Below are 25,867 nucleotides of genomic sequence, written 5' to 3'. Positions count from 1 at the left end.
GCTCCGCCCAGTAGGCGGAGTATAAATATGTGTGCTCCCCGTACAGCAGCCATTTCGTCAGCTGTTGTAGGAGGCCACACATCTCAGTGCAATAAAGCCTCGATTACATCCTACTCTCGTCTTTGCATAATTGATAGTGCGTCACTGCATGATAGATAAAGTTGCAATCACGAAAGGCATGTGAGTTGAGGGAGATGGTTAAACATAGTACAGCAATGGAGTCAGTGAGAAAGTCGGTGATCGGGATAAGGAACAAGGTGAGAGGTAGACAAGAATCCTGGAAAATCCCAGAAGTTGGGCTGTTAACTGCAGAACAGAAAGCACCATGGGATGCTGGAAGAGGATGATGTCCTGGTTGGGTGGGTTTCTTGTCTGATCAGAGAGTACTTTCAGCATATTGCCAAACAGGAAAGGGCAATGGCACCTATTAAAACAGGACTTATCACTAATACAATTAACAAAGCAGATTGTTTGGAAAATGCAAATTAAAGAATCTCTTAGTAATAAACCAGCCACACATTTTCATCAAATCCTATCTGGAAGCTTAACAAAGCACCAGTTGACAGTTTATTGCAAAAGATGGCATTGACTGAATTAAGTGGCAGTCTGTTCCAAGTGAGTTGGCAACCCGTGCGCTAGCTTGAGATAGCAGCCTATTCCAACCAGTTTGATGTTCATTGCCTCAGGTGGCAGTTAACAGCTCTAAGTGTGAAGAACTTTGTCTTCAGATTTGCTTATTCACACACAGCTATGTCGAGCTGTTCCTGCAGCATTTCTTTTAACACAGTCATTCACTGAGCCTTCATGAATTTGGCTCTCTCTAGTTAATGCTGGGAGGGAATGCCAGGTTTGCAACAGACTCAATAGTTTGAAGCTGCCTTGCAACGCACCGGGTGGCACAGTGGCGTCAAGTGACAAAATCTCTTTATTGACCTACGCTGTATCAGGTGTGGAGCAGAATAATCAGGTGAGAGCATAGCCCATTCAACTTGAAATTGAGACTGAATGCGGCATGGATCGATGGGATGAAAGACTCCTTCCCTCTCCCTTTTGTGATAAGCTGGCCAAAGGCCTGAATCTTAGGCCCGACACAGAATTGGACACTTTAAATTAAACCTCAGTCAGTACCATAGACCGGCCTGATCGGAATTCAAACAGACAAGTTCAAATATACGGGTCAGAGGCAGCAGGCCAGGGCTACCCTGTACACAGGAGATGGGAGATAATCGGCTCTATTCAGATAGATCGATTGTTGTGGATTGCCCAGGTGCAGCCAGACTTTCTGGCACCTCAATTTCCCACCATTACCTTATATTACCATTACCTGCGGACAATGCACCTGAGGATGGACACCTGGGGGAGTTCTTGGTGTCCTGCAGAGTTGGAATCGGCTACTCCATTGGGTGTTGCGAAACCCCGCCCAGTGACCTTATTGGGTGAGGGCCAGAGAAACTTCTAGAAGGGCGTGAAGAAGGGAATTGGAAGGGACACCCAGAGACCTTCCCTAGCGATACAGAGACTACTGACCAGACTCAGCGGCAAACCAGAGTCGGACGGAAGAGGTCTGTAAGAACCACCTTCGCAGACGAGGGTCCTGAGGCAACTGAGACTCAGAGGATTGGACCCGCAGCTTGATCATGTTCATAGGCAAGGGTAGTATTAGAATCTTAGGCAGATAATATTGGGGATAATTTGGGAGAATAACTGTTTATTGTACTCGTGAATAAATTTGGGTTGAATCGTGAACCTGCGTTTGTTCTTTGTTCATCTCGCAAATAAGGGTAAAACGTTTCACTAATAAACTGGTCGAAATGTCTGATAGTTTACAGACAACACGCTTTCTTTCAATCGTAAGGGTCTGAAGTGAAATAAGGTCTGAGCAATCCCCATCCAGTTTCCTCATGAGGAGGACACTGTTTGTAAACTGAACAGCCCACTCGGGTAGTTCATCTTGATGGAGGAAACATTTCGCGGCAGAAACATTTTTCCAAGTCGGATGTTGAATATAAAGGGCTGGAATCACCACTCTCTTGATCCCGTGTTTCGTGGTGGCACGCTGGTTTCCCGGCAGTATGGGGTGGCTTCAATGGGAAATCCCATTGCCGAGCGGTGGGAGTAGAGAATCCCGTCGCCAGCGAACGGCACGTTGCCGAGAAACACGCGGCTGGAATCCCGGACAATCCAGCCGAAGATTTCCCGTTCATTGTGGTGTAGTGGAAGCATTATCCGAACTAAGACAGCTGACAAAGTGACACACAAGTAAAATGAACAATAAGACCATAGAACCAGAAGTAGGCCACTCGGCCCATCGAGTCTGCTCCGCTATTCAATCATGGCTGATATTTTCTCATCCCCTTTCTCCTGCCTTCTCCCCCTAACCCGTGATCCCCTTATTAATCAAGAACCAACCTATCTCTCTCTTAAAGACACTCAATGATTTGGCCTGCATAGCCTTCTGCGGAAAGGAGTACCACAGATTCACCACCCTCTGGCTGAAGAAATTCCTCCTCATCTCTCTTTTAAAGGATCGGCCCTTTAGTCTGAGATTGTGTCCTCTGCTTCTAGTTTTTTCTACAAGTGGAAACATCCTCTCCACGTCCACTCTATCCAGGCCTCGCAGTATCCTGTAAGTTTCAATAAGATTCCCCCCCCCCCCCCCCATCCTTCTAAACTCCCAACGAGTGCAGACCCAGAGTCCTCAAACGTTCCTCATATGACAAGCTCTTCATTCCAGGGATCATTCTTGTGAACCTCCTCTGGACCCTTTCCAAGGCCAGCCATCATGAACATTAATATCCCACCATCAGTCCATGAACACAGAGAGAATAGTAGGGAATCTAAAACCTGTGGCTCGGAAAGTGAGTTTGTGTGTTGATATGAGGGAGGATCTTGATTTCAAATTTCATTCCTGAGTTTCAGCCACAATGGAATGAATATACGAGCAAATTAAGCAAAATGGCTCCTGTTGCACTGTTTGATTTCATTAGCTATTCCCCAGATCTTACTCTGTGCACATCTGAGTGTGTCTTTCATCTGCATCCAGATGCATAATAATGCTCCGTTAAAAAGACAAAGAATTTGCATTTACCTTTTACACTGTCAAGTTGTCCCGAAGTGTTCTACAACCAATCACCTTTGAACTACCATCACTGTTGATGTAGGAATCATGGCAGCCAATTCGTGCACAGCAAGCTCCCACGAAAGCAATGCTGTAAGTGATTGGCTGGTCTGTGTTTTTATAGTAAGAAGTCTTGCAGCACCAGGTTAAAGTCCAACAGGTTTGTTTGGAAACACTGGGTGCGATTCTCCGCTGCCCACGACGGGTCAGAGAATAGCGGGAGGGCGTCCCCGACATTTTTCACGCCCTCCCGCTATTCCCCCCCCCCCTTCCCCCCCCACGGCCACCCCACGACACGAATCGCTGCTCGCCGTTTTTTATGGCGAACAGCGATTCTCCCCAGGCCGATGGGCCGAGTTCCCAGGCCTTTACGGCCGTTTTTACGGCAGCAAACACACCTGCTTGCTGCCGTCGTAAAAACGGCCGCAACATGCCCGTTCTGGGTATCCAGGGCCCCGATTGGCACGGCAGTACCACGGCTGTGCCAAGGGGGGCATGGGCCCACGATCGGTGGGCACCGATCGCGGGCAGTGCGTCCGTAACGGACGCACTCTTTCTCCCTCCGCCGCCCCGCAGGATCAGTCCGCGGGGCGGCCGAGGGAGATGACGGCCCCGCGCATGCGCGGGTTGGAGCCGTCCAATCGCGCATGCGTGGCTGACATCATCGTGCGCGTCAGCCGGCGTGACGCTTGGCGCGCGGACTTAGCGACGGTCGCTAAGGCCGCGATGCCATGGTTCACAGGGCCCCGCTGCTAGCCCCGCCCGGGGGGGAGAATCGGGTCCCGGGAGGGGGCGCGGAGGTTGCCGTGAAACACGGCCAGTTTCACGGCAGCCTTTGCGACTCGCCGCATTTGCGGAGAATCGTGCCCACTAGCTTTCGGAGGGTAGCTCCTTCCTCAGGTGACTTCAACCTGGTGTTGTAAGACTTCTTACTGTGCCCACCCCAGTCCAACGACTGCATCTCCACACCATGTGTTTTTAGATGTTGGGTATGGGATAAATGTTGGTCTAGGCATTCAGGGAAGACTTCCCTGATCTTCTTTGAAGAGTGCCGTGGGATCTTTTAGGTCCAAGCAAATGGAGCATCAGATTAAAATCCTGTCCGGAAGGTGTCACCTCCAATCGTGCAGCACTTCCTTTGCGTTGACGTGCCAGCTGAGATTATGCATTTGATCCTTGGAGTGGGAGCTGATTGGAGATCTCTACTCGAATCTAGCTGGTGGATACTGTGATTGTCTAGATTCAAGGTTCTCTTTTAATCCTCAATTTTTGCCTGTCCTTTTTTCCTCAGGTTATCAGGGAACCCTCCTTTCTATGATGAAAACGATGATGAAGATTATGAAAACCATGACAAGAACTTGTTCCGGAAGATCCTGGCGGGAGACTATGAGTTTGATTCCCCATACTGGGATGACATATCCGAAGCTGGTGAGCATTAAATCCGTGCGACAAAACGTGGGAACAGGTACCGGCCACCTCAGCCAAATTTGCACCTTAACTCCATTTCTCTTCCTTAGCTCCAACTTCCATGAGATCCTTGCCTAACAAAAACCTTATTGATGTCAGCCCTGATAGTTCGCATTTTTTCCCCCTTTGGCAGCCATTGTCTTCTGCCGACGAGGACTCCAGATTTCTTCTCCACTCGAATGTGTTGCTATTTGTAGCTCAGCTGCCAAGCTTCTCAAACCCCTTGGATGGATTAGATCCTCTCCCTCAATCTTTAGTGAAAGAAATAGCTCTTGTTTGGCTGGTTTAAACAGCATAAATAAAGAAAGATCTCACACTTTGATAGTGCCTTTCAAATCTAAAAGGTACCAAAGTGCCCAACAGCTAGCGAAGCTGGCTTGTAACGCAGAAGAAGGCAGCAACGCGGGTTCAGTTCCCATACCGGCCTCCCCGAACAGGCGACGGAATGTGGCGACTAGGGATCTTTCATTGACTTCATTGAAGCCTCCTTGTGACAATCAGCGATTATTATTTTATTATTAACCACCTTCTGAAGTACAGTCACTGTGGCCATGCAGGTAATAATGGGGGCCGGTTTAGCTCAGTTCGCTGGACAGCTGGTTTGTGATGCAGAGCGAGGCCAACAACGTGGGTTCAATGCCCGTGCCATTCATGAGGTTATTCATGAAGGCCTTTTCAATCTTGGCCTTCTCCTGAGGTGTGGTGATCCTCAGGTTAAATCACCACCGGTCAGCGCTCTCCCTCTCAAAGGGGAAAGCAGCCTGTGGTTATCTAGGACTTTTACAGATAGAAATGACAGCCCAGATCACAGACAGTAAGATTCAGTTAATCTGATTCCGCCTGATAATTAGTGTTATGGGTTACGCCGGGGAGTGGCATTTAAGGATTAAAAAGACCTCTGTAACCCATTCCTATCATTTGCATTTTCCATGAGTTTGAAAGCTCTTCACACCAAGGAAAATGATATCAGTGAGCAGCAGTCAGCATATTGTATCAAGGATTGCCTTTACAGATGGTAGCTACAGGAAGTATGAGAGACTTATTTGGCGATTATTGAAGATTAAGTTACCTACACAGTTTCATAGAAACATGGAAAATAGGAGCGGGAGTAGGAAACTCGGCCCTTCCAGCCAGCTCCACCATTCATTATGATCATGGCTGATCATCCTACTCGATAGCCTGTTCCTGCCTTCCCCCCATATCCTTTTGTCCCTCTCGCCCCAAGACCTATATCTAACCCCTTCTTGAAAACATACAGGGCGGTATTCTCTCAGCCCAGGCCAGGCCGGAGAATCCCCGGGACGGGCGGGAATCGCGCGATGCCGCCCCAACGCCGGTCCACCGATTCTCCGGAGAACGGAGAATCGGCCCCATTTGCGCCGGCGCGGTTGGCGTGGCGGCGGGCCTCCCGGCGATTCTCGACCCGGGGTGGGCCAAGCGGCCACGCAAAAAAACCCGAGTCCTGCCAGCGCCATTCACACCTGGTCTTACCTGGCAGGACAAAGAACAAAGAAAATTACAGCACAGGAACAGGCCCTTCGGCCCTCCCAGCCTGCGCCGATCCACATCCTTTATCTAAACCTGTCGCCTATTTTCCAAGGATCTACTTCCCTCTGTTCCCGCCCGTTCATATATCTGTCTAGATGCATCTTAAATGATGCTATCGTGCCCGCCTCTACCACCTCCGCTGGTAAAGCGTTCCAGGCACATCTCCCTTAAACTTTCCCCCTCTCAACTTGAAATCGTGGCCCCTTGTAATTGACACCCCCACTCTTGGAAAAAGCTTGTTGCTATCCACCCTGTCCAAACCGCTCATAATTTTGTAGACCTCAATCAGGTCCCCCCTCAACCTCTGTCTTTCCAACGAAAACAGTCCTAATCTACTCAACCTTTCTTCATAGCTAGCACCCTCCATACCAGGCAACATCCTGGTGAACCTCCTCTGCACCCTCTCTAAAGCATCCACATCCTTCTGGTAATGTGGCGACCAGAACTGCACGCAGTATTCCAAATGTGGCCGAACCAAAGTCCTGTACAACTGTAACATGACCTGCCGACTCTTGTACTCAATACCCCGTCCGATGAAGGCAAGCATACTGTATGCCTTCTTGACCACTCTATCGAACTGCGTTGCCACCTTCAGGGTACAATGGACCTGAACTCCCAGATCTCTCTGTACATCAATTTTCCCCAGGACTCTTCCATTGACCGTATAGTCCGCTCTTGAATCGGATCTTCCAAAATGCATCACCTCGCATTTGCCTGGCTTGAACTCCATCTGCCATTTCTCTGCCCAACTCTCCAATCTATCTATATTTTGCTGTATTCTCTGACAGTCCCCCTCGCTATCTGCAACTCCACCAATCTTAGTGTCATCTGCAAACTTGCTACTCAGACCACCTATACCTTCCTCCAGATCATTTATGTATATCACAAACAATAGTGGTCCGAGCACGGATCCCTGTGGAACACCACTAGTCAGCTATCTCCATTTTGAGACACTCCCTTCCACCACTACTCTCTGTTTCCTGTTGCCCAGCCAGTTCTTTATCCATCTAGCTAGTACACCCTGAACCCCATACAACTTCACTTTTTCCATCAACCTGCCATGGGAAACTTTATCAAACGCCTTACTGAAGTCCATGTATATGACATCTACAGCCCTTCCCTCATCAATTAACTTTGTCACTTCCTCAAAGAATTCTATTAGGTTTGTAAGACATAACCTTCCCTGCACAAAACTATGCTGCCTATCACTGATAAGTCTATTTTCTTCCAAATGTGAACAGATCCTATCCCTCAGTATCTTCTCCAACAGTTTGCCTACCACTGACGTCAAGGTCACAGGTCTATAATTCCCTGGATTATCCCTGCTACCCTGCTTAAACAAAGGGACAACATTAGCAATTCTCCAGTCCTCTGGGACCTCACCCATGCTCAAGGATGCTGCAAAGATATCTGTTAAGGCCCCAGCTATTTCGTCCCTCGCTTCCCTCAGTAACCTGGGATAGATCCCATCCGGACCTGGGGACTTGTCCACCTTAATGCCTTTTAGAATACCCAAAACCTCCCCCTTCCTTATGCCGACTTGACCTAGAGTATTTAAATATTCATCCCTAACCTCAACATCCGTCATGTCCCTCTCCTTGGTGAATACCGATGCAAAGTACTCATTAAGAATCTCACTCATTTCCTCTGACTCCACGCATAAATTCCCTCTTTTGTCTTTGAGTGGACCAATCCTTTCTCTCGTTACCCTCTTGCTCCTTATATATGAATAAAAGGCTTTGGGATTTTCCTTAACCCTGTTAGCCAAAGATATTTCATGACCCCTTTTAGCCCTCTTTATTGCGCGTTTGAGATTTGTCCTACTTTCCCGATATTCCTCCAAAGCTTCATCAGTTTTAAGTCACCTAGATCTTATGTATGCTTCCTTTTTCATCTTAGCTAGTCTCACAATTCCACCCGTCATCCATGGTTCCCTAATCTTGCTATTTCTATCCCTCATTTTCACAGGGACATGCTGGTCCTGCACTCTAATCAACCTTTCCTTAAAAAAACTCCCACATTTCAAATGTGGATTTACCCTTAAACAGCTGTTCCCAATCCACATGCCCTAGCTCCTGCCGAATTTTGTTATACTTGGCCTTTCCCCAATTTAGCACTCTTCCTTTAGGACCACTCTCATATTTGTCCATGAGTATTCTAAAAATTACGGAATTGTGATCGCTATTCCCAAAGTAGTCACCGACTGAAACTTCCACCACCTGGCCGGGATCATTCCCCAATACCAGGTCCAGTATGGCCCCTTCCCGAGTTGGACTATTTACATACTGCTCTTAAAAACTCTCCTGGATGCTCCTTACAAATTCTGCTCCATCTATGCCTCCAACACTACATGAGTCCCATTCAATGTTGGGGAAGTTAAAATCTCCCATCACGACCACCCTATTGCTCCTACATTTTTCGATAATCTGTCTACATATTTGTACCTGTACTTCACGCTTGCTTTGGGAGGCCTGTAGTAAAGTCCCAACAATGTTACTGCACCCTTCCTATTTCTTAGCTCTACCCATATTGCCTCAGTGCTCGAATCCCCCATCGTGCCCTCCTTAATCACAGCTGTGATATCATCTCTGACCAGTAATGCAACTCCTCCACCCCTTTTACCTCCCTCTCTATCCCTCCTGAAGCATTTATACCCTGGGATATCCCCCACCAATCCTAATCTGCAATCTTGCCCTTCCCTCAGCCAAGTCTCAGTAATACCAATAACATCAAATACCCAGGTACTAATCCAAGCTCTAAATTCATCTGCCTTACCTGCTATACTTCTCGCATTAAAACAAATGCACCTCAGACCACCTGTCCCTTTGCGTTCATCATCTCATCCCTGTCTACTCTTCCCCTTAGTCACAATGAGTTTATTATCTAGTACCTTAATGGCTTTAGTTGCTGCCTCTTCACTGACCACTAACTTCCTAATCTGGTTCCCATCACCCTGCCACATTAGTTTAAAACCTTCCCAACAGTGTTAGCAAAAGCACCCCCTAGGACATTGGTTCTAGTCCTGCCCAGGTATAGACCATCTGATTTGTAATGGTCCCACCGCCCCCAGAACCAGTTCCAATGTCTCAAAAATCTGAACCCCTCTCTCCTGCACCATCCCTCAAGCCACGTATTCTTTCTGACTATTCGGAATTTCTACTCTGACTGTCTCGTGGCACTGATAGCAATCCTGAGATTACTACATTTGAGGTCCTACTTTTTAACTTATCTCCTAACTCCCTGAATTCTGATTGTGGGGCCTCATCCCGTTTTTACCTATATCGTTGGTGCCTATATGCACCACGACAACTGGCTGTTCACCCTCCCCCTTCAGTATGTCCTGCAGCCAATCTGAGACATCCCTGACCCATGCACCTGGGAAGCAACATACCATTTGGAAGTCTCGTTTTTGACCACAGAAACACCTGTCTACTCCCCTTACGATTGAATCCCTTATGACTATAGCCCTGCCAGTCTTTTTCCCGCCCTTCTGTGCAGCAGAGCCAGCCACGGTGCCATGAGCCTGGCTACTACTGCCTTCCCCTGGTGAATCATCTCCCCCAACAGTATCCAAAACGGTATACCTGTTTTGGAGGGAGATGACCGCAGGGGACACCTGCACTGCCTTCCTGCTCTTTCTCTGCCTTTTGGTCACCCATTCCCTGTCTCCCTCACCAATCCTAATCTGCGGTGTGACCAACTCACTGAATGTGCTATCCATGACTTCCTTAGCATCGCGGATGCTCTAAAGTTAGTCCATCCGCAGCTCCAGAGCCATCATGCGGTCTAACAGGAGCTGCAGCTGGACACACATCCCGCACATGAAGGAGTCAGGGGCATCGGCTGCGTTCCTGAACTCCCACATTGAGCACGAGGAGCATAACACGGGTCTGGGATCTCCTGCCATTTTTACACTTTACCTTAACTGATTACAAATATAATATCAAATAATGAATAAGTGAAAGGAATAAAGATTTTACTTACCAATCTTATCAACACACAAAGAGTTAAATTTCTCCCAGCTACTGCTAATTGGAGCACTTTCATTACCAGCCAATTAGGTCACTGCTTTGCTGTGATGTCACTCTTCAAATTTATCCCCAAAGACCCTGTGGCCGCTGTTTAAGAACCTCGGCGTGGTTGCATCCGGGGACGGACTGGGGTGGGGAGGGGGGGTCCGACCCAAAGGGGCCTGGCCCTTGATCGGGGCCAGTCTCTCGGGCTGGGGGCCTCTTTTGTTCCGCGCTGGCCCCTGTAGCCCTACCGGCGTGGAGAAGGGAGCCATTACACATGCGCGCATTGCCGCCGGTCCCACTGCGCATGCGTGTATTTGGCGCCAGTCCCACTGTGCATGCACAGACCCAGCGGCGCCCATCTGACGCCGGGAATGGCAGCTGGAGCGGCCTGGGTCGCTCTAGTGCCGTGCTGGCCCCCTGTGGGGGTCAGAATCGCTGCTCCTGAGGCCATGTTGACGCCGTCGAGAAACGCGATGGCGTTTACGACAGCGTCAACACTTAGCCTCAGGATCAGAGAATCCCGCCCACAATGTTTTGTCCTCAACTCTCTGGGTGAAGAAATTTCTCCTCACCTCAGACCTAAACGGTCTACCCCATATCTTCAGATTGTGATCTCCTAGTTCTGGGACTCTCCCACCATCGGGAACATCCTTCCTGCTACTATCCTGACTCGGGTTTCCCAAGGAACTGGTGGGTGTCATTTCCAACCCATGGTGTCTATTTAAAAGAATCGCCCAAAATTAACCTATCCATTGGCTTCATTCTCCAATTTTGCCCCATAAGTTGCATTTCATCTGCCCTTTTCCATTGATAAACTGATCATTTTCTTCCCGAAATCAGTGTCTTTTTTCTGAGCCCAGACAGAGCCATTGCCTTCAGTGTAATTTCAAAGTTCATTCAAGGACAAAAACATTCAATGACCAAAACTTTGCTTCCAGCCCCCTCTAATGGAAAAAGACGGAAGGAATGCTTTACTCATAATTTTCTCATGGAATGTCAACTTGTCTGCATGCCAGACAAGGAGATGACCATGGAAATAGTGGATGTGATGTCTGTCACCTTTCAAAATTCTGTAGATTCTGGGACAGTTCCAGCAGGTTGGAGGGTGGCAAATGTAACCCCCGCTATTTCAGAAAGGAGGGAAGATTCTAGAGCCCATTATAAAAGGATTTTATAACAAGACAGAAAAGAACAAAAATAGACAAAGTCAGCATGGAAATATATTTAAGAAGGAAATAGATAGATTTGTAAACTCTAAAGGTGTCAAGGGGTATGGGGGGGGGGGGGGGGTGCAGGGAGTATGGCGTTGAGATAGAGAATCAACCAAGATCACTATGAATGGGGGAGATGGCTCATAGGATTGAACCACGTACTCCTGCTCCTATTGTCTGCGTTTCTAAGTAAAGAACCATGGAAGAAAATAGAGGCCTTTAAAATACGAATGCTATGACCTTTGCTTAAAATTCCACATACAGACCATAAGACAGATGAAGAGGTGCTTGGAATTGTGAGAACCAGAAAAAATTCATAAGAAGTGATATCCAGAAAGAAAATGTCTATATTTTGCTACTGATCAGAGCTGAAAAGATAGAGATCTCTTTTGGAGGGCAAAGTGGAGAACAGCAGAAAGAGGGGTTGAACTGGGCGTAGTTGGAAGACGGGCCCCACAGAGTGGTTGCCGACGAGCTAAGTGGATGTGTGAGGATGGAGCGAGACAGAGGGGTATGACATACATTGACACCAGGCCTTCTGGAAGGAGGTGGTGGCGTAGTCCTTGTGGTGATATGAGTGGGAGCACTGCCATTGGTGCAGAGCATTGGTTTCCCATTGGCTCTGGCTGGTCATGTGCCTCTCATCTGATTGGCTGGGACTAGTCATGTGAGTGCTCACCAATTGGTCAAGAGGCAAGTAGACCCCGCCTCCGAGGCGGGGTATAAGTACCCAGGTTTCCCGGCGGTCGGCCTTTCTCTGTAGTCGACCACCGGGCTAACAACTAGCTGATTAAAGCCACAGTTTGGATCTTCATCGTGTCTCGCGTCCAATTGATGGTTCATCAGTCCTATCGTCAGTGGATTATTAATCCTGAGACCCAAGCCAATGCTCTGGGGAGATGGACGACACAGTGACAGAATCTGAAATTTGAATTCAAAGTCGAATGATGGCCGTGGAGCTGTTGTTGTAAAAAACCCTCTGGTTTCCGAAAATCCTTTCGGGAAAGAAATCTGCCAGTCTGGCCTCCTCCAGATCCACAGCAATGTGGTTAACTCTGAAATGGCCCAGCAAGCCACTCAGTTTAAGGGCAGTTCAAGCGACACCCACAGCCTATGAATGAATAATTTAAAAAAGTAGCAGTAACATCTCCCATTTTACTGCTGCAACTTCAGCGGAAATGTGTGGAAACTCTGGTTACATGCATAAGCGTACACCACCAGCAAAGTTAGGGCGATGGAATGGAAGTGGATCCAAAGACCCATTTTTCCTCATCCGCAAAGAAGAAGGCCAAACACCTTGTGGGAACCTTTGAGGTATTTTTCTGAGGCAGCAGAGTTTGTTTTCGAACACAATCTAAATTCTTCAGGTTATTCATCTGAGATTCACTCACTCGACAGGATCAATCCTACAAGTCGTCAATAAACTTCACATTCGGGAAATTAACCAGGAGCTATTTCATTAATTCCAGTCCCCAGTGGTTGCTGAAAAGCAAAAACAAATTGCAATCCTCAAAGAAGCGGGTTCAAAGGCGATGGATAATTGGGCCACGATGCACAAATGTAATTAAGGTCTGGCATTATCTGCGAAGAGAGAAACGGAATAAACAGGCGGAATTTACCCGCTGTCACGCCGGTGGGATATTCCGGTCCCACCAACGAGCACCCCCGCCTTGGGTTTCCTGCCGACGAGGAGTGCATTCAGCAGGAAATCCCGTTGGCAACGGCAAAACCGGAAAGTCCCGCTGGCGGGCCGCCTCTGACACCGAGAAACACGCGGTGGGCTTGTCATTCGGTAAATCCCGCCCAATATTTCAGACCTGTCATCTGAACTGGGAAAAGTTAGAAATGTAATAAGGGGGCGGGTTTCCCGGCCACGCTGCGCCGGCGCAAAGCCCGCTTGATGAGACCATCAATTCACGCGACACGTAGTTAGAAGTGAACAGTGGTTTTAATCGTCTTACAACAGAGCCTGCCTGTGACGAGATGAACTCCAGATGAACTGGCAGGCAGGCTCTCAGCATCAACCTTTATACTTCCGGTTAGGGGGAGGAGCCATGGGTGGAGCCATGGGCGGAGCCAAGGGTGGAGCCCAGTACAAGCTCCTGATCTCCCCCTCTGGGTAGAGCCGCGCAACTACACGTGATCCAATACAATATACAGGCTCAACACACATTGTACAATACAGTGTGGATTATTAGTATTTATAATTCACCACACCGCCTATGGGAAAATTCGACACGAGGCCAAAAATGGGACTCGTGTCGGGCGCACAACAGCTTGCGATCTTCCGGGGCCCTTCCCGCTGGCATGAACCACAGATCTTTCCCAGAGAGGGCGAGAAGCTGATTTAAATCTATTCGAATAAATTTCAATTGCATTGACGAGATTGGGAAGTCAGACCTTCCGGCCCCGTGCAATTTTCCCAACTTTATTGCGAACGGTTCCATTTTAAGTGTGGATTTAAAGTTTGGCCACAGGAAGTCAAGCTTTGCTGATAAAAAATGGTAACATAAGCAAATCCGTTGTATTTCTAACTAGCAAAGGATCTGGTGAGTCGCTTGATGGAGGTTGACCAGGACACGAGGATAACAGCTCAAGAAGCCATCAACCATGAATGGTAAGCAGAATGGAGATGGGATTAACGGGAACAAAATACTGCGGCTGCTGGAAATCTGAAATAAAAACAAAAACAATTCCTGGAGACGTCCCGAGTTCACGATTCAAGGCCAAAATAACCCGACGAAAGGTCAATTCAACCTGAAACATTAATTGTTCCTCCCCCTGGATGCAGCCTGACCTGGGGAGTATTTCCAGGATTTTCTTGTTTGTATTTTGAATACGTCAAAATGTTCTCACTTGTTTTTAAGAACTCTGACTTGAGTCATAGAATCTTAAGGTCATACAGTACATAACAGGCCCTTCGGCCCATTGAGTCCGCACCGACAAAACCACACTCAATCCCACGCTGATCCCACTTTCCAGCACTTGGCCCATAGCCTTGAATGTTATGGCATTTCAAGTGTTCGTCCACATACTTTTTAAAGGGTGTGAGGCTTCCGCCTCTACTACCCTCCCAGGCTGCGCATACAAGATCCCCACCACCCTCTGGGTGAAAGCTTTTTTTCCTCAAATCCCCTCTCAACCTCCTGCCCCTCACCTTAAAACTATGTCCCCCGCATTATTGACCCTTCAGCGAAGTGGAACATCTGCTTCCTATTCGACCTGTCCAAACCCCTCATAATCTTCAGCACCTCAATCAGGTGTCCCCTCAGCCTTCTCTCCTCTAAAGAAAACCACCGAGTAAATCCAGCCTCTCTTCATAAGCTCAATTGCCCCATCCCTGGCAACATCCTGGTGAATCTCCTCTGCACCCTATCCAGCGTAATCACATCCTTCCTATATGAGGCGACGAGAACTGTATACAGAACTCTAGCTGATAAAAGACACGTGTTGAAGCTTTTCATCTTGCACTCATCAGAACAGTTCGCAAGAAAACCAAATGTAAAGGGAACAACAATTTAGACTTTGAGAGAAGAGAATGCTGATTGGTCGGCATGTTGATTCTGATTGGCAGAGGTGCTGCCATGGAGAATGCACCAGTTAGCTGATGACTGACAGTTAACTGTCTATCATGTGTGCCAAGATTTACGCTAACAACCGATTTAAGATCATCAGACAGGCTCACAGTGTGGCATTCTCACACGTACGAGAAGCTAAGTATGATAATACATTGAGCCTTGTTGTTTGCAGACAGAAGGAGCATGTGCACACATTGGGGCGATTCTCCGAGCCCTGCGCCGGGTCGGTGCGCGGCGCTGGCCACGGCGCCGATGCTCCGGCCCGGATGGGCCGAGTGGCTGCTCTGACACGACAGAGTCCGGCCGCGCGGTTCACCCATAGTCACTGCCGGTGGGAACTCTGCGGGAATGCTCGGGGGGTGGCCTGTGGGGCCAGGGGAGGGGACTCCCTCACCGGCGGGGGGCCCTCCGATGGTGTCTGGCCTGCGATCGGGGCCCATCAATCGGCGGGCCGACCTCTCTATCGGCGGGCCTCCTTTCCTCTGCCGGCAATGTTATAGTCCTGCGCCATTTTTGTGTGGGGCAGCCTGGGGGAGGACGGCCACTGTGCATGCACTTGTTGCCACCTGTTGAACTGCGCATGCGCAGGACCCAAGGCGGCGCATCTTTTATGGGGAGGCCCCAGAATGTGGTCTGGGAACGGGTGCCGACGCCGGAGTAAAACACTCCGGTTTTTATTCCGGCGTCAGCACTTAGACTCCGTTGGGAGAATCCCACCCATTGTGCCTGTTTCAACCGAACAAAATAGGGGACAGCCATTCGCTGATTCATTCCACAGGAAAATGCCTTGATTAATCAGAGTTAACCTGCTTGGTTCAAATTTTTTTAAAAGCTCGGCGGTTGACTGTCAGCCATCAGTTAACTGGTGCATTCTTCATGGCAATGCCTCTACTAATCAGAGTCCACTTGCCAATCAATCAGTACTCTCTTCTCATGAAGTATAAATTGGTGTTCCCTTTGCATTTGGAATTCCTGTGAATGTCATGATGAGTGCAAGTCGAGAATCTTCTACATGTGTCTTTTTTTTCAGCGATACTCAAAACCTGACTTATTTTTCCTCCCCAGGATTTCTGGAAATGCGGCTTCAGACAAGAACATCAAGGATGGCGTCTGTGCTCAGATTGAGAAAAACTTTGCCAAAGCGAAATGGAAGGTACTTGAAGTAAATACCATTTTACTGCCTTTAACCACTTGTTACATGATCCCATCAAGGTGGCAGGTTTTTGTGCTTCTAGTCGGCCGTGTTCTCATTTTATGCATTCAATCAACTCGATTTGTCCGTCACTTGCTGATCCAACAGGAGCAGAGAAGCAAGAGAGTGCATCAAACAATGCCAGAAACTTGAACTGAACAATGGTACTGGGCTCACAATATCTTGGGCACAAGCTCCATTGTGCTTTCATCTCATACTGTTGCATTAAGGAGACTTGCCATCCTTTGGATGAGGTGAGACATTATGGCTTGTTTAGTTATCTAGGTTGGTTCAGGTGGATTTTTTTAAATCATTAATTCACACGGTGTCGCTGTCACTGGAAAGGCCAACAGCTGTTGCCCATCCTTATACAAGGGATGGGCAACCTGTTGAAGGCATTTCAGTGGGTAATAAATAATTTGCAACATTGCAATGTGTCTGGAGTCAGACATACGCCAGGCCAGGTTAGATTTACTTCCTGAGGACAACAATCCAATCAGGGCGGCACGGTAGTACAATGTTTAGCACTATTGCTTCACAGCGCCAGAGACCCGGGTTCGATTCCCGGCTTGGACCACTGTCTGTGCGGAGTCTGCACATTCTCCCCTTGGCTGCGTGAGTTTCTTCTGGGTGCTCCGGTGTCCTGTCACAAGTCCCCAAAGACATGCTTGTTAGGTGAATTAGACATTCTGAATTCTCCCTCAGTGCACCCGAACAGGCGCCGGAGTGTGCACAGCGGCTGGGGCATTTTCACAGTAACTTCATTGCAGTGTTAATGTAAGCCTACTTTTGACACTAATAAAGATTATTATTATTAGTTTCAGGACAACCAATACTGAAGTTTATTTTTTTTTAATTCTAGGTTTATTTAGTTAACTTAATTTGAATTCTATGGTAGGATTCAAACACATGTCCACAGATTATTAGCCCTGCGCTCTGGATTACTAATCCAGGAATTTAACCATAACCTTAAACCTAAAGGATTGATTGATGGGTGTTGAAAATTCTATGGTAAAAGAGCAGGTAACTCTCCTGGTATCCTTGCCAATACTGTCCCTTCCTCAAGGAAAGCTCTTTTATTGGTCATTCATCTCATTGCTTTCTAGGGGTGACGTTGCCAAAGGAGTGAGTAGCTGCTCGTTTTGAAACCATTTTTGAAATAAAGCCCTGGAATCAGACCTCAGTTGCCCAGAGCTGATTCCGAAGACCTGGCATCGCACCAATGCCGTACTGGACTGGAGCCCCAGCTTGGGTTCCATGGATAGGGACTTGAATCCACAATCTTCTGACTCAGAAAGCACAGGGCTCCAAACAATGTGATGTTGGTTCCATTGCAGTGCAGCCTAACGTCCCATTCCCATGTCAACCAATTATCTACTCCTGTCAGTATATTGAAATATTATCCCTACATCATGTAGTAATTTTAGAATTTTCTCTTTTTTATGTTTCATGTCCTCTCTCAGCTGCTTGCCAATGTTTCCCTACAAACGGGCCAGAAAGTGAAGCTGAGTCCACAAAAGATCAGCCATAATTTCATTGAATGGCGGAGCAGGCTCAATGGGCCAGATGGTCTACTCCTGCTCCTAGTTCTTATGTTCTTATGTAAATGAACCACCAGGAAATACTCTCCCTTCAGAGAAATGCCCTCCGTCCAACTCGCCTCTAACAATGGCTCAACTGAGATCAGGCTCACACTGTATGGATAGGCTGGCGGGTTGTGGTGATGAGCCAATGCTGTGGGTTCCTACTCCTGCTGGGTTCGAATCCCACTCAGGCAGTTGCGGAAAGTTGAATTCAATAAAAATCTGAAATCAAAAGTCTAATGACGACCATGAAACCATTGTCGATTGTCTTAAAAAGCCATCTGGTCGACTAATGCCCTTGAGGGAAGGAAATTTGCTGTCCTTACCTGGTCTGGCCTCCACGTGACTCCAGAACCACAGCGATGTGGTTGATTCTTAAATACCCACATCCCATGGATGAACAAAAAAAATCATAATGGCCGGGCTCACATAATCAGAGGAGAGGCCACCTGTCAGTCTCTCTGAGCAGGGAAACCTCCCGCAATTAAATCAGAGGAGAGAATGTGGAAGGCCCATGTGCAAAACCTGCCCATTCACAGCAGGGTGTCATTAATCAGCCAATTGACACCTTCTTCCCTGAGCTCACAGAGTGGCGGATTAAGGATAAAACAGGGGTCACACGGTTTTCTCATTCCTATCGAAGGCCGCCCAGAAAACCCTATCGAGTTTACTAGCTACCTACTGGGGATGGGGGTCCCTTGTTGTCAGGCACTCTATGCCCAATCGAGGGACCTGACATCAGGAAAAAAGGGGACACTGAAAGCCCTGCCCTCGCCTCTCCCACCACCCCTACCCAGCCTCACACACCTGAGCCAAGGAATCCAGTGACAGTCCCTGGTGGAGCCCCTGGAGCAGCGGAGCCAGCGCTCCTGGTGATGCTGCTGGCAATAGAGAACTGTGATTGGCTGGCAGCTCTCAGCAGGTGGGATTTACACTGCCGGGGTCCTAAATCCCAGGAAAGACCGAACATTTGCCAGTTAATTTGGTGACACAGGTCTCTCACCGGTTCTCCAGCCGGTGGGTGGGAGTCACTTTGGGAACATTAAATCCATATTATTTAAATAGAGAAAAACGGCAGAAAGCTCCACCAGCACAGAGGGATTTGGAGGTCCTTGTGCATAAATCACAAAACGCTAGCATGCACGTTCAGCAGGTAATAGGGAAAGCAAATGGAATGTTGAACTTTACTTCAAAGGGAATACAGTACAAAAGTAGGGAAGTCCTGCTAGTTAAGCCACACTTGGAACAATAACAATAATCTTTATTAGTGTCACAAGTAGGCTTACATTAACACTACTGTGATCCCCTTATACAGGTGGGCAACACAGGTGGAGAAGGTAGTCAGGAAGACATACAGCATGCTTGCCTTCATTGGCTGGGGCATTGAGTATAAAAATTGGCTAGACATGTTGCAGCTGTATAGAACCTTGGTTAGGCCACACTTGGAGTATAGTGTTGAATTCTGGTCGCCACACTACCAGAATATGTGGAGGCTTTAGAGAGGGTGCAGAAGAGATTTACCAGGATGTTGCCTGGTATGGAGGGCATTAGCTATGAGGAGTGGTTGAATATACTCGGTTTGATCTCACTAGAACGACGGAGGTTGAGGGGCGAGCTGATAGAGGTCTACAAAATTATGAGGGGCATAGACAGAATGGATAGTCAGAGGCTTTTTCCCAGGGTAGAGGGGTCAATTACTAGGGGGCATAGGTTTAAAGTGCGAGGGGCAAGGTTTAAAGGAGATGTACGAGGCAAGTTTTTTACACAGAGGGTAGTGGGTGCCTGGAACTCGCTGCCGGAGGAGGTGGTGGAAGCAGGGACGATAGTGGCATTTAAGGGGCATCTTGACAAATATATGAATAGGATGGGAATAGAGGGATATGGAGCCAGGAAGTGTAGAAGATTTTAGTTTAGATGGGCAGCATGGTCGGCACAGGCTTGGAGGGCCGAAGGGCCTGTTCCTGCGCTGAACTTTTCTTTGTTCTTTGTTCTTTGTTCTATACTGGCATTGGAGGCATTCCAGAGAAGATTCACTGGGTTGATCCCGGATATGGAAGGATTTTTTTTATGAGGAGAGGTTGAGTAGGTAGGACCTGCACTCATTGGAGTAACAAAATCAGATCAGTCATGATTTCATTGAATGGTGGAACAGATTTGATGGGTCAAATGGCCTAGAATCATAGAATCCCTACAGTGCAGAAAAAGGCCCTTCGGCCCATCGAGTCTGCACCGAACCTCTGAAAGAGCACCCAATCTAGTCCCAATCCCCTACCCTATCCCGAAACCCCACCTAGGGGAAATGTAGCACGGCCAATCCACCTAATCTGCACACCTTTGGACTCTGGAAGGAAACCGGAGCACCCGGAGGAAACCTGCACAAACACGGGAAGAATGTGCAAACTCCACACACACAGTCCACCCGGGGGGGGGGGGGGGGGGGGGGGGAGGGAAGGGGAAGGGGGAGGGGAAGGGGAAGGGGAAGGGGAAGGGGAGGGGAAGGGGAGGGGGAGGGGAGGGGAAGGGGAAGGGGAGGGGGAGGGGAGGGGAAGGGGAAGGGGAGGGGGGAGGGGAAGGGGAGGGGAAGGGGAGGGGGAGGGGAGGGGAAGGGGAGGGGGAGGGGAGGGGAGGGGAAGGGGAGGGGAGGGGAGGGGAGGGGAGGGGAAGGGGAGGGGGAGGGGAGGGGAGGGGGGGGACGGAGTTGGACCCGGGTCTCTGGTGCTGTGAGGCAGCAGTGCTAACCATTGTGCCATGGTGCCGCCCCTATTTCTGTTCCTGCGCCTAATGATCTTATGGTCATCCCAATGAGTTGAAGAGGCTTTCTGCTGAGCAATGGGTGCACTCTGTAAGCGGGCATAAGGGAAAGATGCTTCCTCCGATAAAGGAACTGATGGAAGTTGCGAAATTCACACATCCATGACTCTGATAATCTGCAATATATTCATTAGGTTATTTGTGTTTATAATAATAAAATAATAGGAAGAGTTTATAAGGGAGCAGGATGATTAGAAGCGATTGAGAAACATTAAGTGCATTTTGCCTCCTCCCAGTTGGTATCCCGAAGTTACTTTCAGGTACCTGTGATGCACTGTGGCTTTATCCAGCATTTTCTGTTTTTATATTACTATGAGGAATGTGGGTGAGACTTTGTAAGCAATGCTGATACTGCAATCTTGATGTGTGGTGTACCTGAGCCCACATGCTGGGTTCATTAATAATAATCGCTTATAGTCACAAGTCGGCTTCAATGGAAGTTGCTGTGAAAAGCACCTAGTCGCCACATTCCGGCGCCTGTTCGGGAATTGAACCCGCGCTGCTGGCATTGTTCTGCATTGCAAGCCAGCTGTTTAGCCCACTGTGCTAAACCAGCCCCCTCAAATTAAGGATTTGGTTCTGCATTGCTATTGTTGTTTGAAGGGAGAAAGTGAATTAGATAAATAAAGCAGTCTAACATGCTCCAATACAGAGTAGGGATACCCTATCATCAATTAATTAGCAATGATCTCCACGCCCCCGAGTAACCTTACTCAAGGTCGAGGTGGGAATGCTGTGCATATGGAAGCCCATGTAAGCATGGGACCGTGCTCCATGAGAGGATAGTCCCAGAGGTTGGTGAACCTGTGAATTGTCCACCACAAAAGGCTGTGGAGGCCAAGTCGCTGAATATATTTAAGAAGAAAATGGACAGATTTCTAGACTCTAGAGGTGTCAAGGTGTATGGGGGAGAGCGCGGGAGTTGGGATCGAGGATCAGCCATGATCGTATTGAATGGTGGAACAGGCGTGTGAAGGGCCGAATGGCCTACCCCCGCTCCTATTGTCCATTGTTTCCATGTTTCCCTTTTTACTTTTCTGTCATCCAGAAAGCGGTGAGAGTGACGACGATCATGAAACGCCTGCGGGCGCCTGAACAAAGCGAGACGGCCACCAATCCCCCGACCGCGGCAGCGTCCCCCGCCCCCCCAGGCGAGCCCGAGAACAAGGCGGCGAGTGGTGCCCTGCCGCCTCCGAGCCAGACGGACAACTCTGCGAAGGTCGGCGTGACGGCCGAGGCCTCGCCCAGGTGTAACGGAGAAGCAGCCAGCCCTCACAAACCCGCTGCTGAAGCGTGGGAGGAACAGAACGGCTGAACTGTAATCGCTCGCCCAGAGAACTTATTGTACAAAATAAAAAAAAGTTTAAAATTTTTAAAAGTTATAAAAATGCCAGGCATGATCAAACTGATCATATACATTTAAAAAAGATAAAACAAATTGAAGTATTATTCAGATAATTGCCGCAGTTCGTTCCAGCAAGGCATGTGTTAATAAGTTTGTGACATTTTGAAGCAATAAGTTGGCATGTGTCAGTATTGTCTTTGTTAAAGTGAGTCTAGAATGGGCAACAGGGAGGAAGTGCTGCAGCTAAAGCTTCGTCTGCCAGTCATCTTCTTTGCCCACAATGTGCCAACACAGTACGCACATGGACTATTATTTCTTTTTTAATACAAAAACTACTTCAGCTGCAGCTTTTTTCCTAAAAACCACAGGTCGCACGTTTTTTTCTCCTCAATGTAACTTTTTAAACCCCACCTCTGAAGCTGCCGAGGGTTTACACCTTTTAGAACAGTTTAATATCAGACTGTTTTGAATGGAATTGCTGCCTTTGCACCATGTGACCGGGTTTCCGAGGTTGTACTTCTGATGAGGGGCTTCCTCAACCCTTCCTCCCCCTCCCCATTGTGTCATCTTCTCGCGAATTGAATGGGTGGGCTTTATCCCCATTTCCCAATCTCCCCGGTTTAAACCAATGATTCGCTCAGCCAGCGTTGCAGCTGAAACCCCCGGCCCACCATTTTCTCCAGCCCAGTGAGGATCCACTCAGCAAAGCTACGAACCCTCCCGCCCAAAACAGAAACAGCGGGACCTTAAATCCCACAGTTCTGAAGGGCCTCTGGAAACGAAACCCCTCGTTATACAACAAAAGCTTCAGTTCCTTTCGCCAGCGGCACAATAGGGGCCACTGGACTAGTAATCCAGAGACCCAGGGTAAATCTCTGGGTACATGGGTTCAAATCCCACCACGGCAGATGGTGGAATTTGAATTCAATGCAAATCTGGAATTAAAAAGTCTAAGGTGACCATGAAGCCATTGTCGATTGTTGCAAAATCCCATCTGGTTCACTAGTGTCCTTTAAGGAAGGAAATCTGTCATCTGTCATCCTTACCTGGTCTGGCTTACATGTGCACCCAGACCCACAGCAATGTTGTTGACTCTTAATTGCCCTCAGGGATGGGCAACAAATGCTGGTCCAGCCAGCGACGCTCACATCCCATGAACGAATAAAGAACAATTCATTGCTGCGTTGATCGTATTTGCAATTCATCTCCTTTCCCAGTGAAATGAACTGCACATTTATTTTGTTGATTGTAGTATACTTCATTTCAGTGCTCAATGTATTGCTGTGCCAAGCGCTTAAGACAAAAATTCTGGAGCCCTCAATTATCTGTCAGTTTCCCCCCAGTCGGGTTTGCTGTGTAACACAGCCATAACATAATCTTATATTGACACAGAGAATTCTTTAAGTTGTAGGCGTTCTGTGATCCCAAGTATCTCTCAGAGCCACAGATTTGCAGAGCATTACAGATTTTACAGAGAATATTGTTTGGCAGAGGTTCTGTGATAGAAAATGTATGTGCTTTGAAAGCTTTGGGGGGAGGAACACAGAAAGGGTGCTTCATAGTGTTAACTTTATAGGCTACAAATGGTAAATCATTATTTTCAGCAAATCGTTACTTTGTGTCTACATTCTAGACAGCTTGTTTGGGAATATTTTAAAGCCGGCCAGCCTGTTGAGGCGCTGGCACAGATGCATCACATGCAAGCAAACTAGAAGCCGTTTGAACTAATGTATATAGCCAGCTGACAAACTGCGGAAACTTTCAAACAACAACAAAAAAAGTTTAAATAGTTCTTTAAAAAAAGGCTAAATTTGTAACAATGTGTATGTATTTGGAAATATATTTGTTCATGAGATTAAAATATCAGTGGCAGACATGTGCAGGGTCTTCTGTGCTGTGAAGAAAATAGGATGCACAGAGCAAGGCTGTTGCATGTGGGCAACTTGTAACATGTACATGTAGTTGCATGCTCGTAGTTTTCACGCTTACCTTTTGTCACACTAACACGGTGGGGTTAACATGGTGTAATTTCTTGTGTTGTAACCTGTAAAATAATTCAAGTCAATTTAAAAAGACGGATAGAAAATGGTTAAAGTTTAAACCAGTAATTTGTGCAACTCTAAGTTTGAAGAAAAGGTATTTTGACTCTTATGAAAATAAATAAAATTTTAAAACTTGTCTTTTCTTCCCCATCTGGATTTCAGGCACACACACTAATGCACAAACAAAGTTTCCTTATTTCTCTCCCTCTCCTTCCTCCTTTCCTCCCTCCGCCATGCTTTCTTCCCTTCTCCTTGCCTCCGTCTATCTAGAACCTTGTTCAGAATGACTTTTGGGAGTGTGACACTCGTGAGAGGCCAGGAAAAATGCAAGTGGGGCAACTTTCACATTTACAATCAGTTGATGCAAAAAAAAAAAACAATAATCACCATGATTGCCTTCAGCTTCTGTGAATAGATATTTAGTGGGCTAAAGAGTGCAACCACCTTTGGAGATAATAGGTCCTGAAAATGTTTGGGGAGGCCTGTAACATTTTGCATGAGACCACATTGCTCAGCATAAAGTGTGGAATAATGCCACTGTTCCCGCACTCAAAATCATATGTGCAACTTATTCCCCTCTCTGTTCCTCTTCCTAAAGGTGCCAACTCATAGGCAAGGCTCAGTCCCTTAAGGAGCTGGCTATCTTCTTGTAGCCATTCTTCATGTGTGAGTCCTGCAGTGAGGGTCAGCAGACAATTTAGTTATAGAATATATGAATGTTGAGCCCAAAACAGTACTTATCCATCATCTCTAGAGGCACTCTTATGGATTGTGATCATCAGTGGGAATCCTGGCAAACACCCTTTCTCTTCTCTCTGGCCCTGAGTGCTAATTGTTGCACTCTTAATGTCATCCCGACTGAGATTTCTAGCCCAGGAGAGACCACTGAATGAGCTGAAAAGCTTCCTACTCTGCATGGTCCTGCTTCCACAACCATTTTTGCTTTTTCAAAACAACTTTATTTGCAAAAAGGGATCAGCTGCTTTGTTTTATTTCGCCAACGTATTTGTGTGTAGTTGGGATGGGAAGGAAGTGTCAACTCCCTTCATTGCAACTGCACATCAGCTGAAGTGACTGATGTTCCTTTGGGTCTGATGCGCCTGTCACTGCATTTCCCTCTGCTTGAGAAAAGTTAGAAACGTAGAAAATAGAAGCAGAATGAGACCATTCGGCCCTTCAAGCATGCTTCTCCATTCTATATGATAATGGCTGACCATCCAATGCAATAACCTGTTCCCACTTTCCCTCCATATCCTTTGGTCCCTTTAGCCCCAAGAACTATATCTAACTCCTCTTGAAAACGTACAATGTTTCGGCCTCAGCTGCTTCCCCTGATAGTGAATTCCACAGGCTCACCACTTTCTGGGTAAAGAATCCTCTCCTCATTCCCTCAAACTGTGACCCCCTGGTTCAGGAATCCTCCACCAATGGGGACACCCTTCCTGTGTGGAGTTTGCACATACTCCACATGTCTGCGTGGGTCTCGCTCCCACAACCCAAGGATGCGCAGGTTAGGTGGATCGGCTACGCTAAATTGCTCCTTAATTGAAAAAATAATAATTGGGGACTCTAAATTTATAGGAAGAAAAAGGGGAAGAGGGAACTGTGGTAGTACGACAAGGGGTATTATGGTACCTTGGAGTGTGAGCTGCCATTGGTGCAGAGGGCTCGCTGCCCATTGGCCCAAGTATTGTGCTCTCCGTATTCCTATTGGCTAAGAGGAAGGTAGCTCCGCCTACGAGGCGGGGTATAAGAACCTGTGTTCCCCTGCAGCCAGGCCATTTCCTGTACATCTGCTGCCGGGTTCACTTCTTGCTAATTAAAGCCTTTCGTTTCGGACTTCACCTACGTTTCGTGTCCATTCATTGTGCATCAGGAACTCTAGAGCCTCAGCAGCAGAAGGCCTGAACGCCAATAGTGGAGTGAGATTACCCTGCTCCTCTTCACAATACTGCC

The 25,867-nt window shown here is 47.7% G+C and overlaps 1 protein-coding gene across 5 annotated transcripts in view; it reads left to right on the top strand.

Annotated features, from left to right (window-relative positions):
- The window catches only part of LOC119973850 (caM kinase-like vesicle-associated protein), a 189,947-nt gene extending 165,900 nt beyond the window's left edge, over positions 1 to 24,047 (top strand). For all 5 annotated transcript variants that reach the window (XM_038812330.1, XM_038812329.1, XM_038812332.1 and 2 more), the window contains 4 exons: positions 4,410 to 4,546; positions 13,899 to 13,977; positions 16,004 to 16,091; positions 21,573 to 24,047. In XM_038812330.1, the coding sequence (XP_038668258.1) occupies positions 4,410 to 4,546; positions 13,899 to 13,977; positions 16,004 to 16,091; positions 21,573 to 21,839 (571 nt within the window). In that variant the 3' untranslated portion in view covers positions 21,840 to 24,047. The remainder of the gene's footprint in view (positions 1 to 4,409; positions 4,547 to 13,898; positions 13,978 to 16,003; positions 16,092 to 21,572) is intronic.
- Positions 24,048 to 25,867: the final 1,820 nt, after the last annotated feature.

The sequence above is a fragment of the Scyliorhinus canicula genome, chromosome 11 (assembly GCF_902713615.1).
Source record: "Scyliorhinus canicula chromosome 11, sScyCan1.1, whole genome shotgun sequence".
Lineage (NCBI taxonomy): Eukaryota > Metazoa > Chordata > Chondrichthyes > Carcharhiniformes > Scyliorhinidae > Scyliorhinus > Scyliorhinus canicula.
The sequence above is the reverse complement of the archived record's forward strand: the minus strand, read 5'-3'. Positions and strand labels throughout refer to the sequence as shown.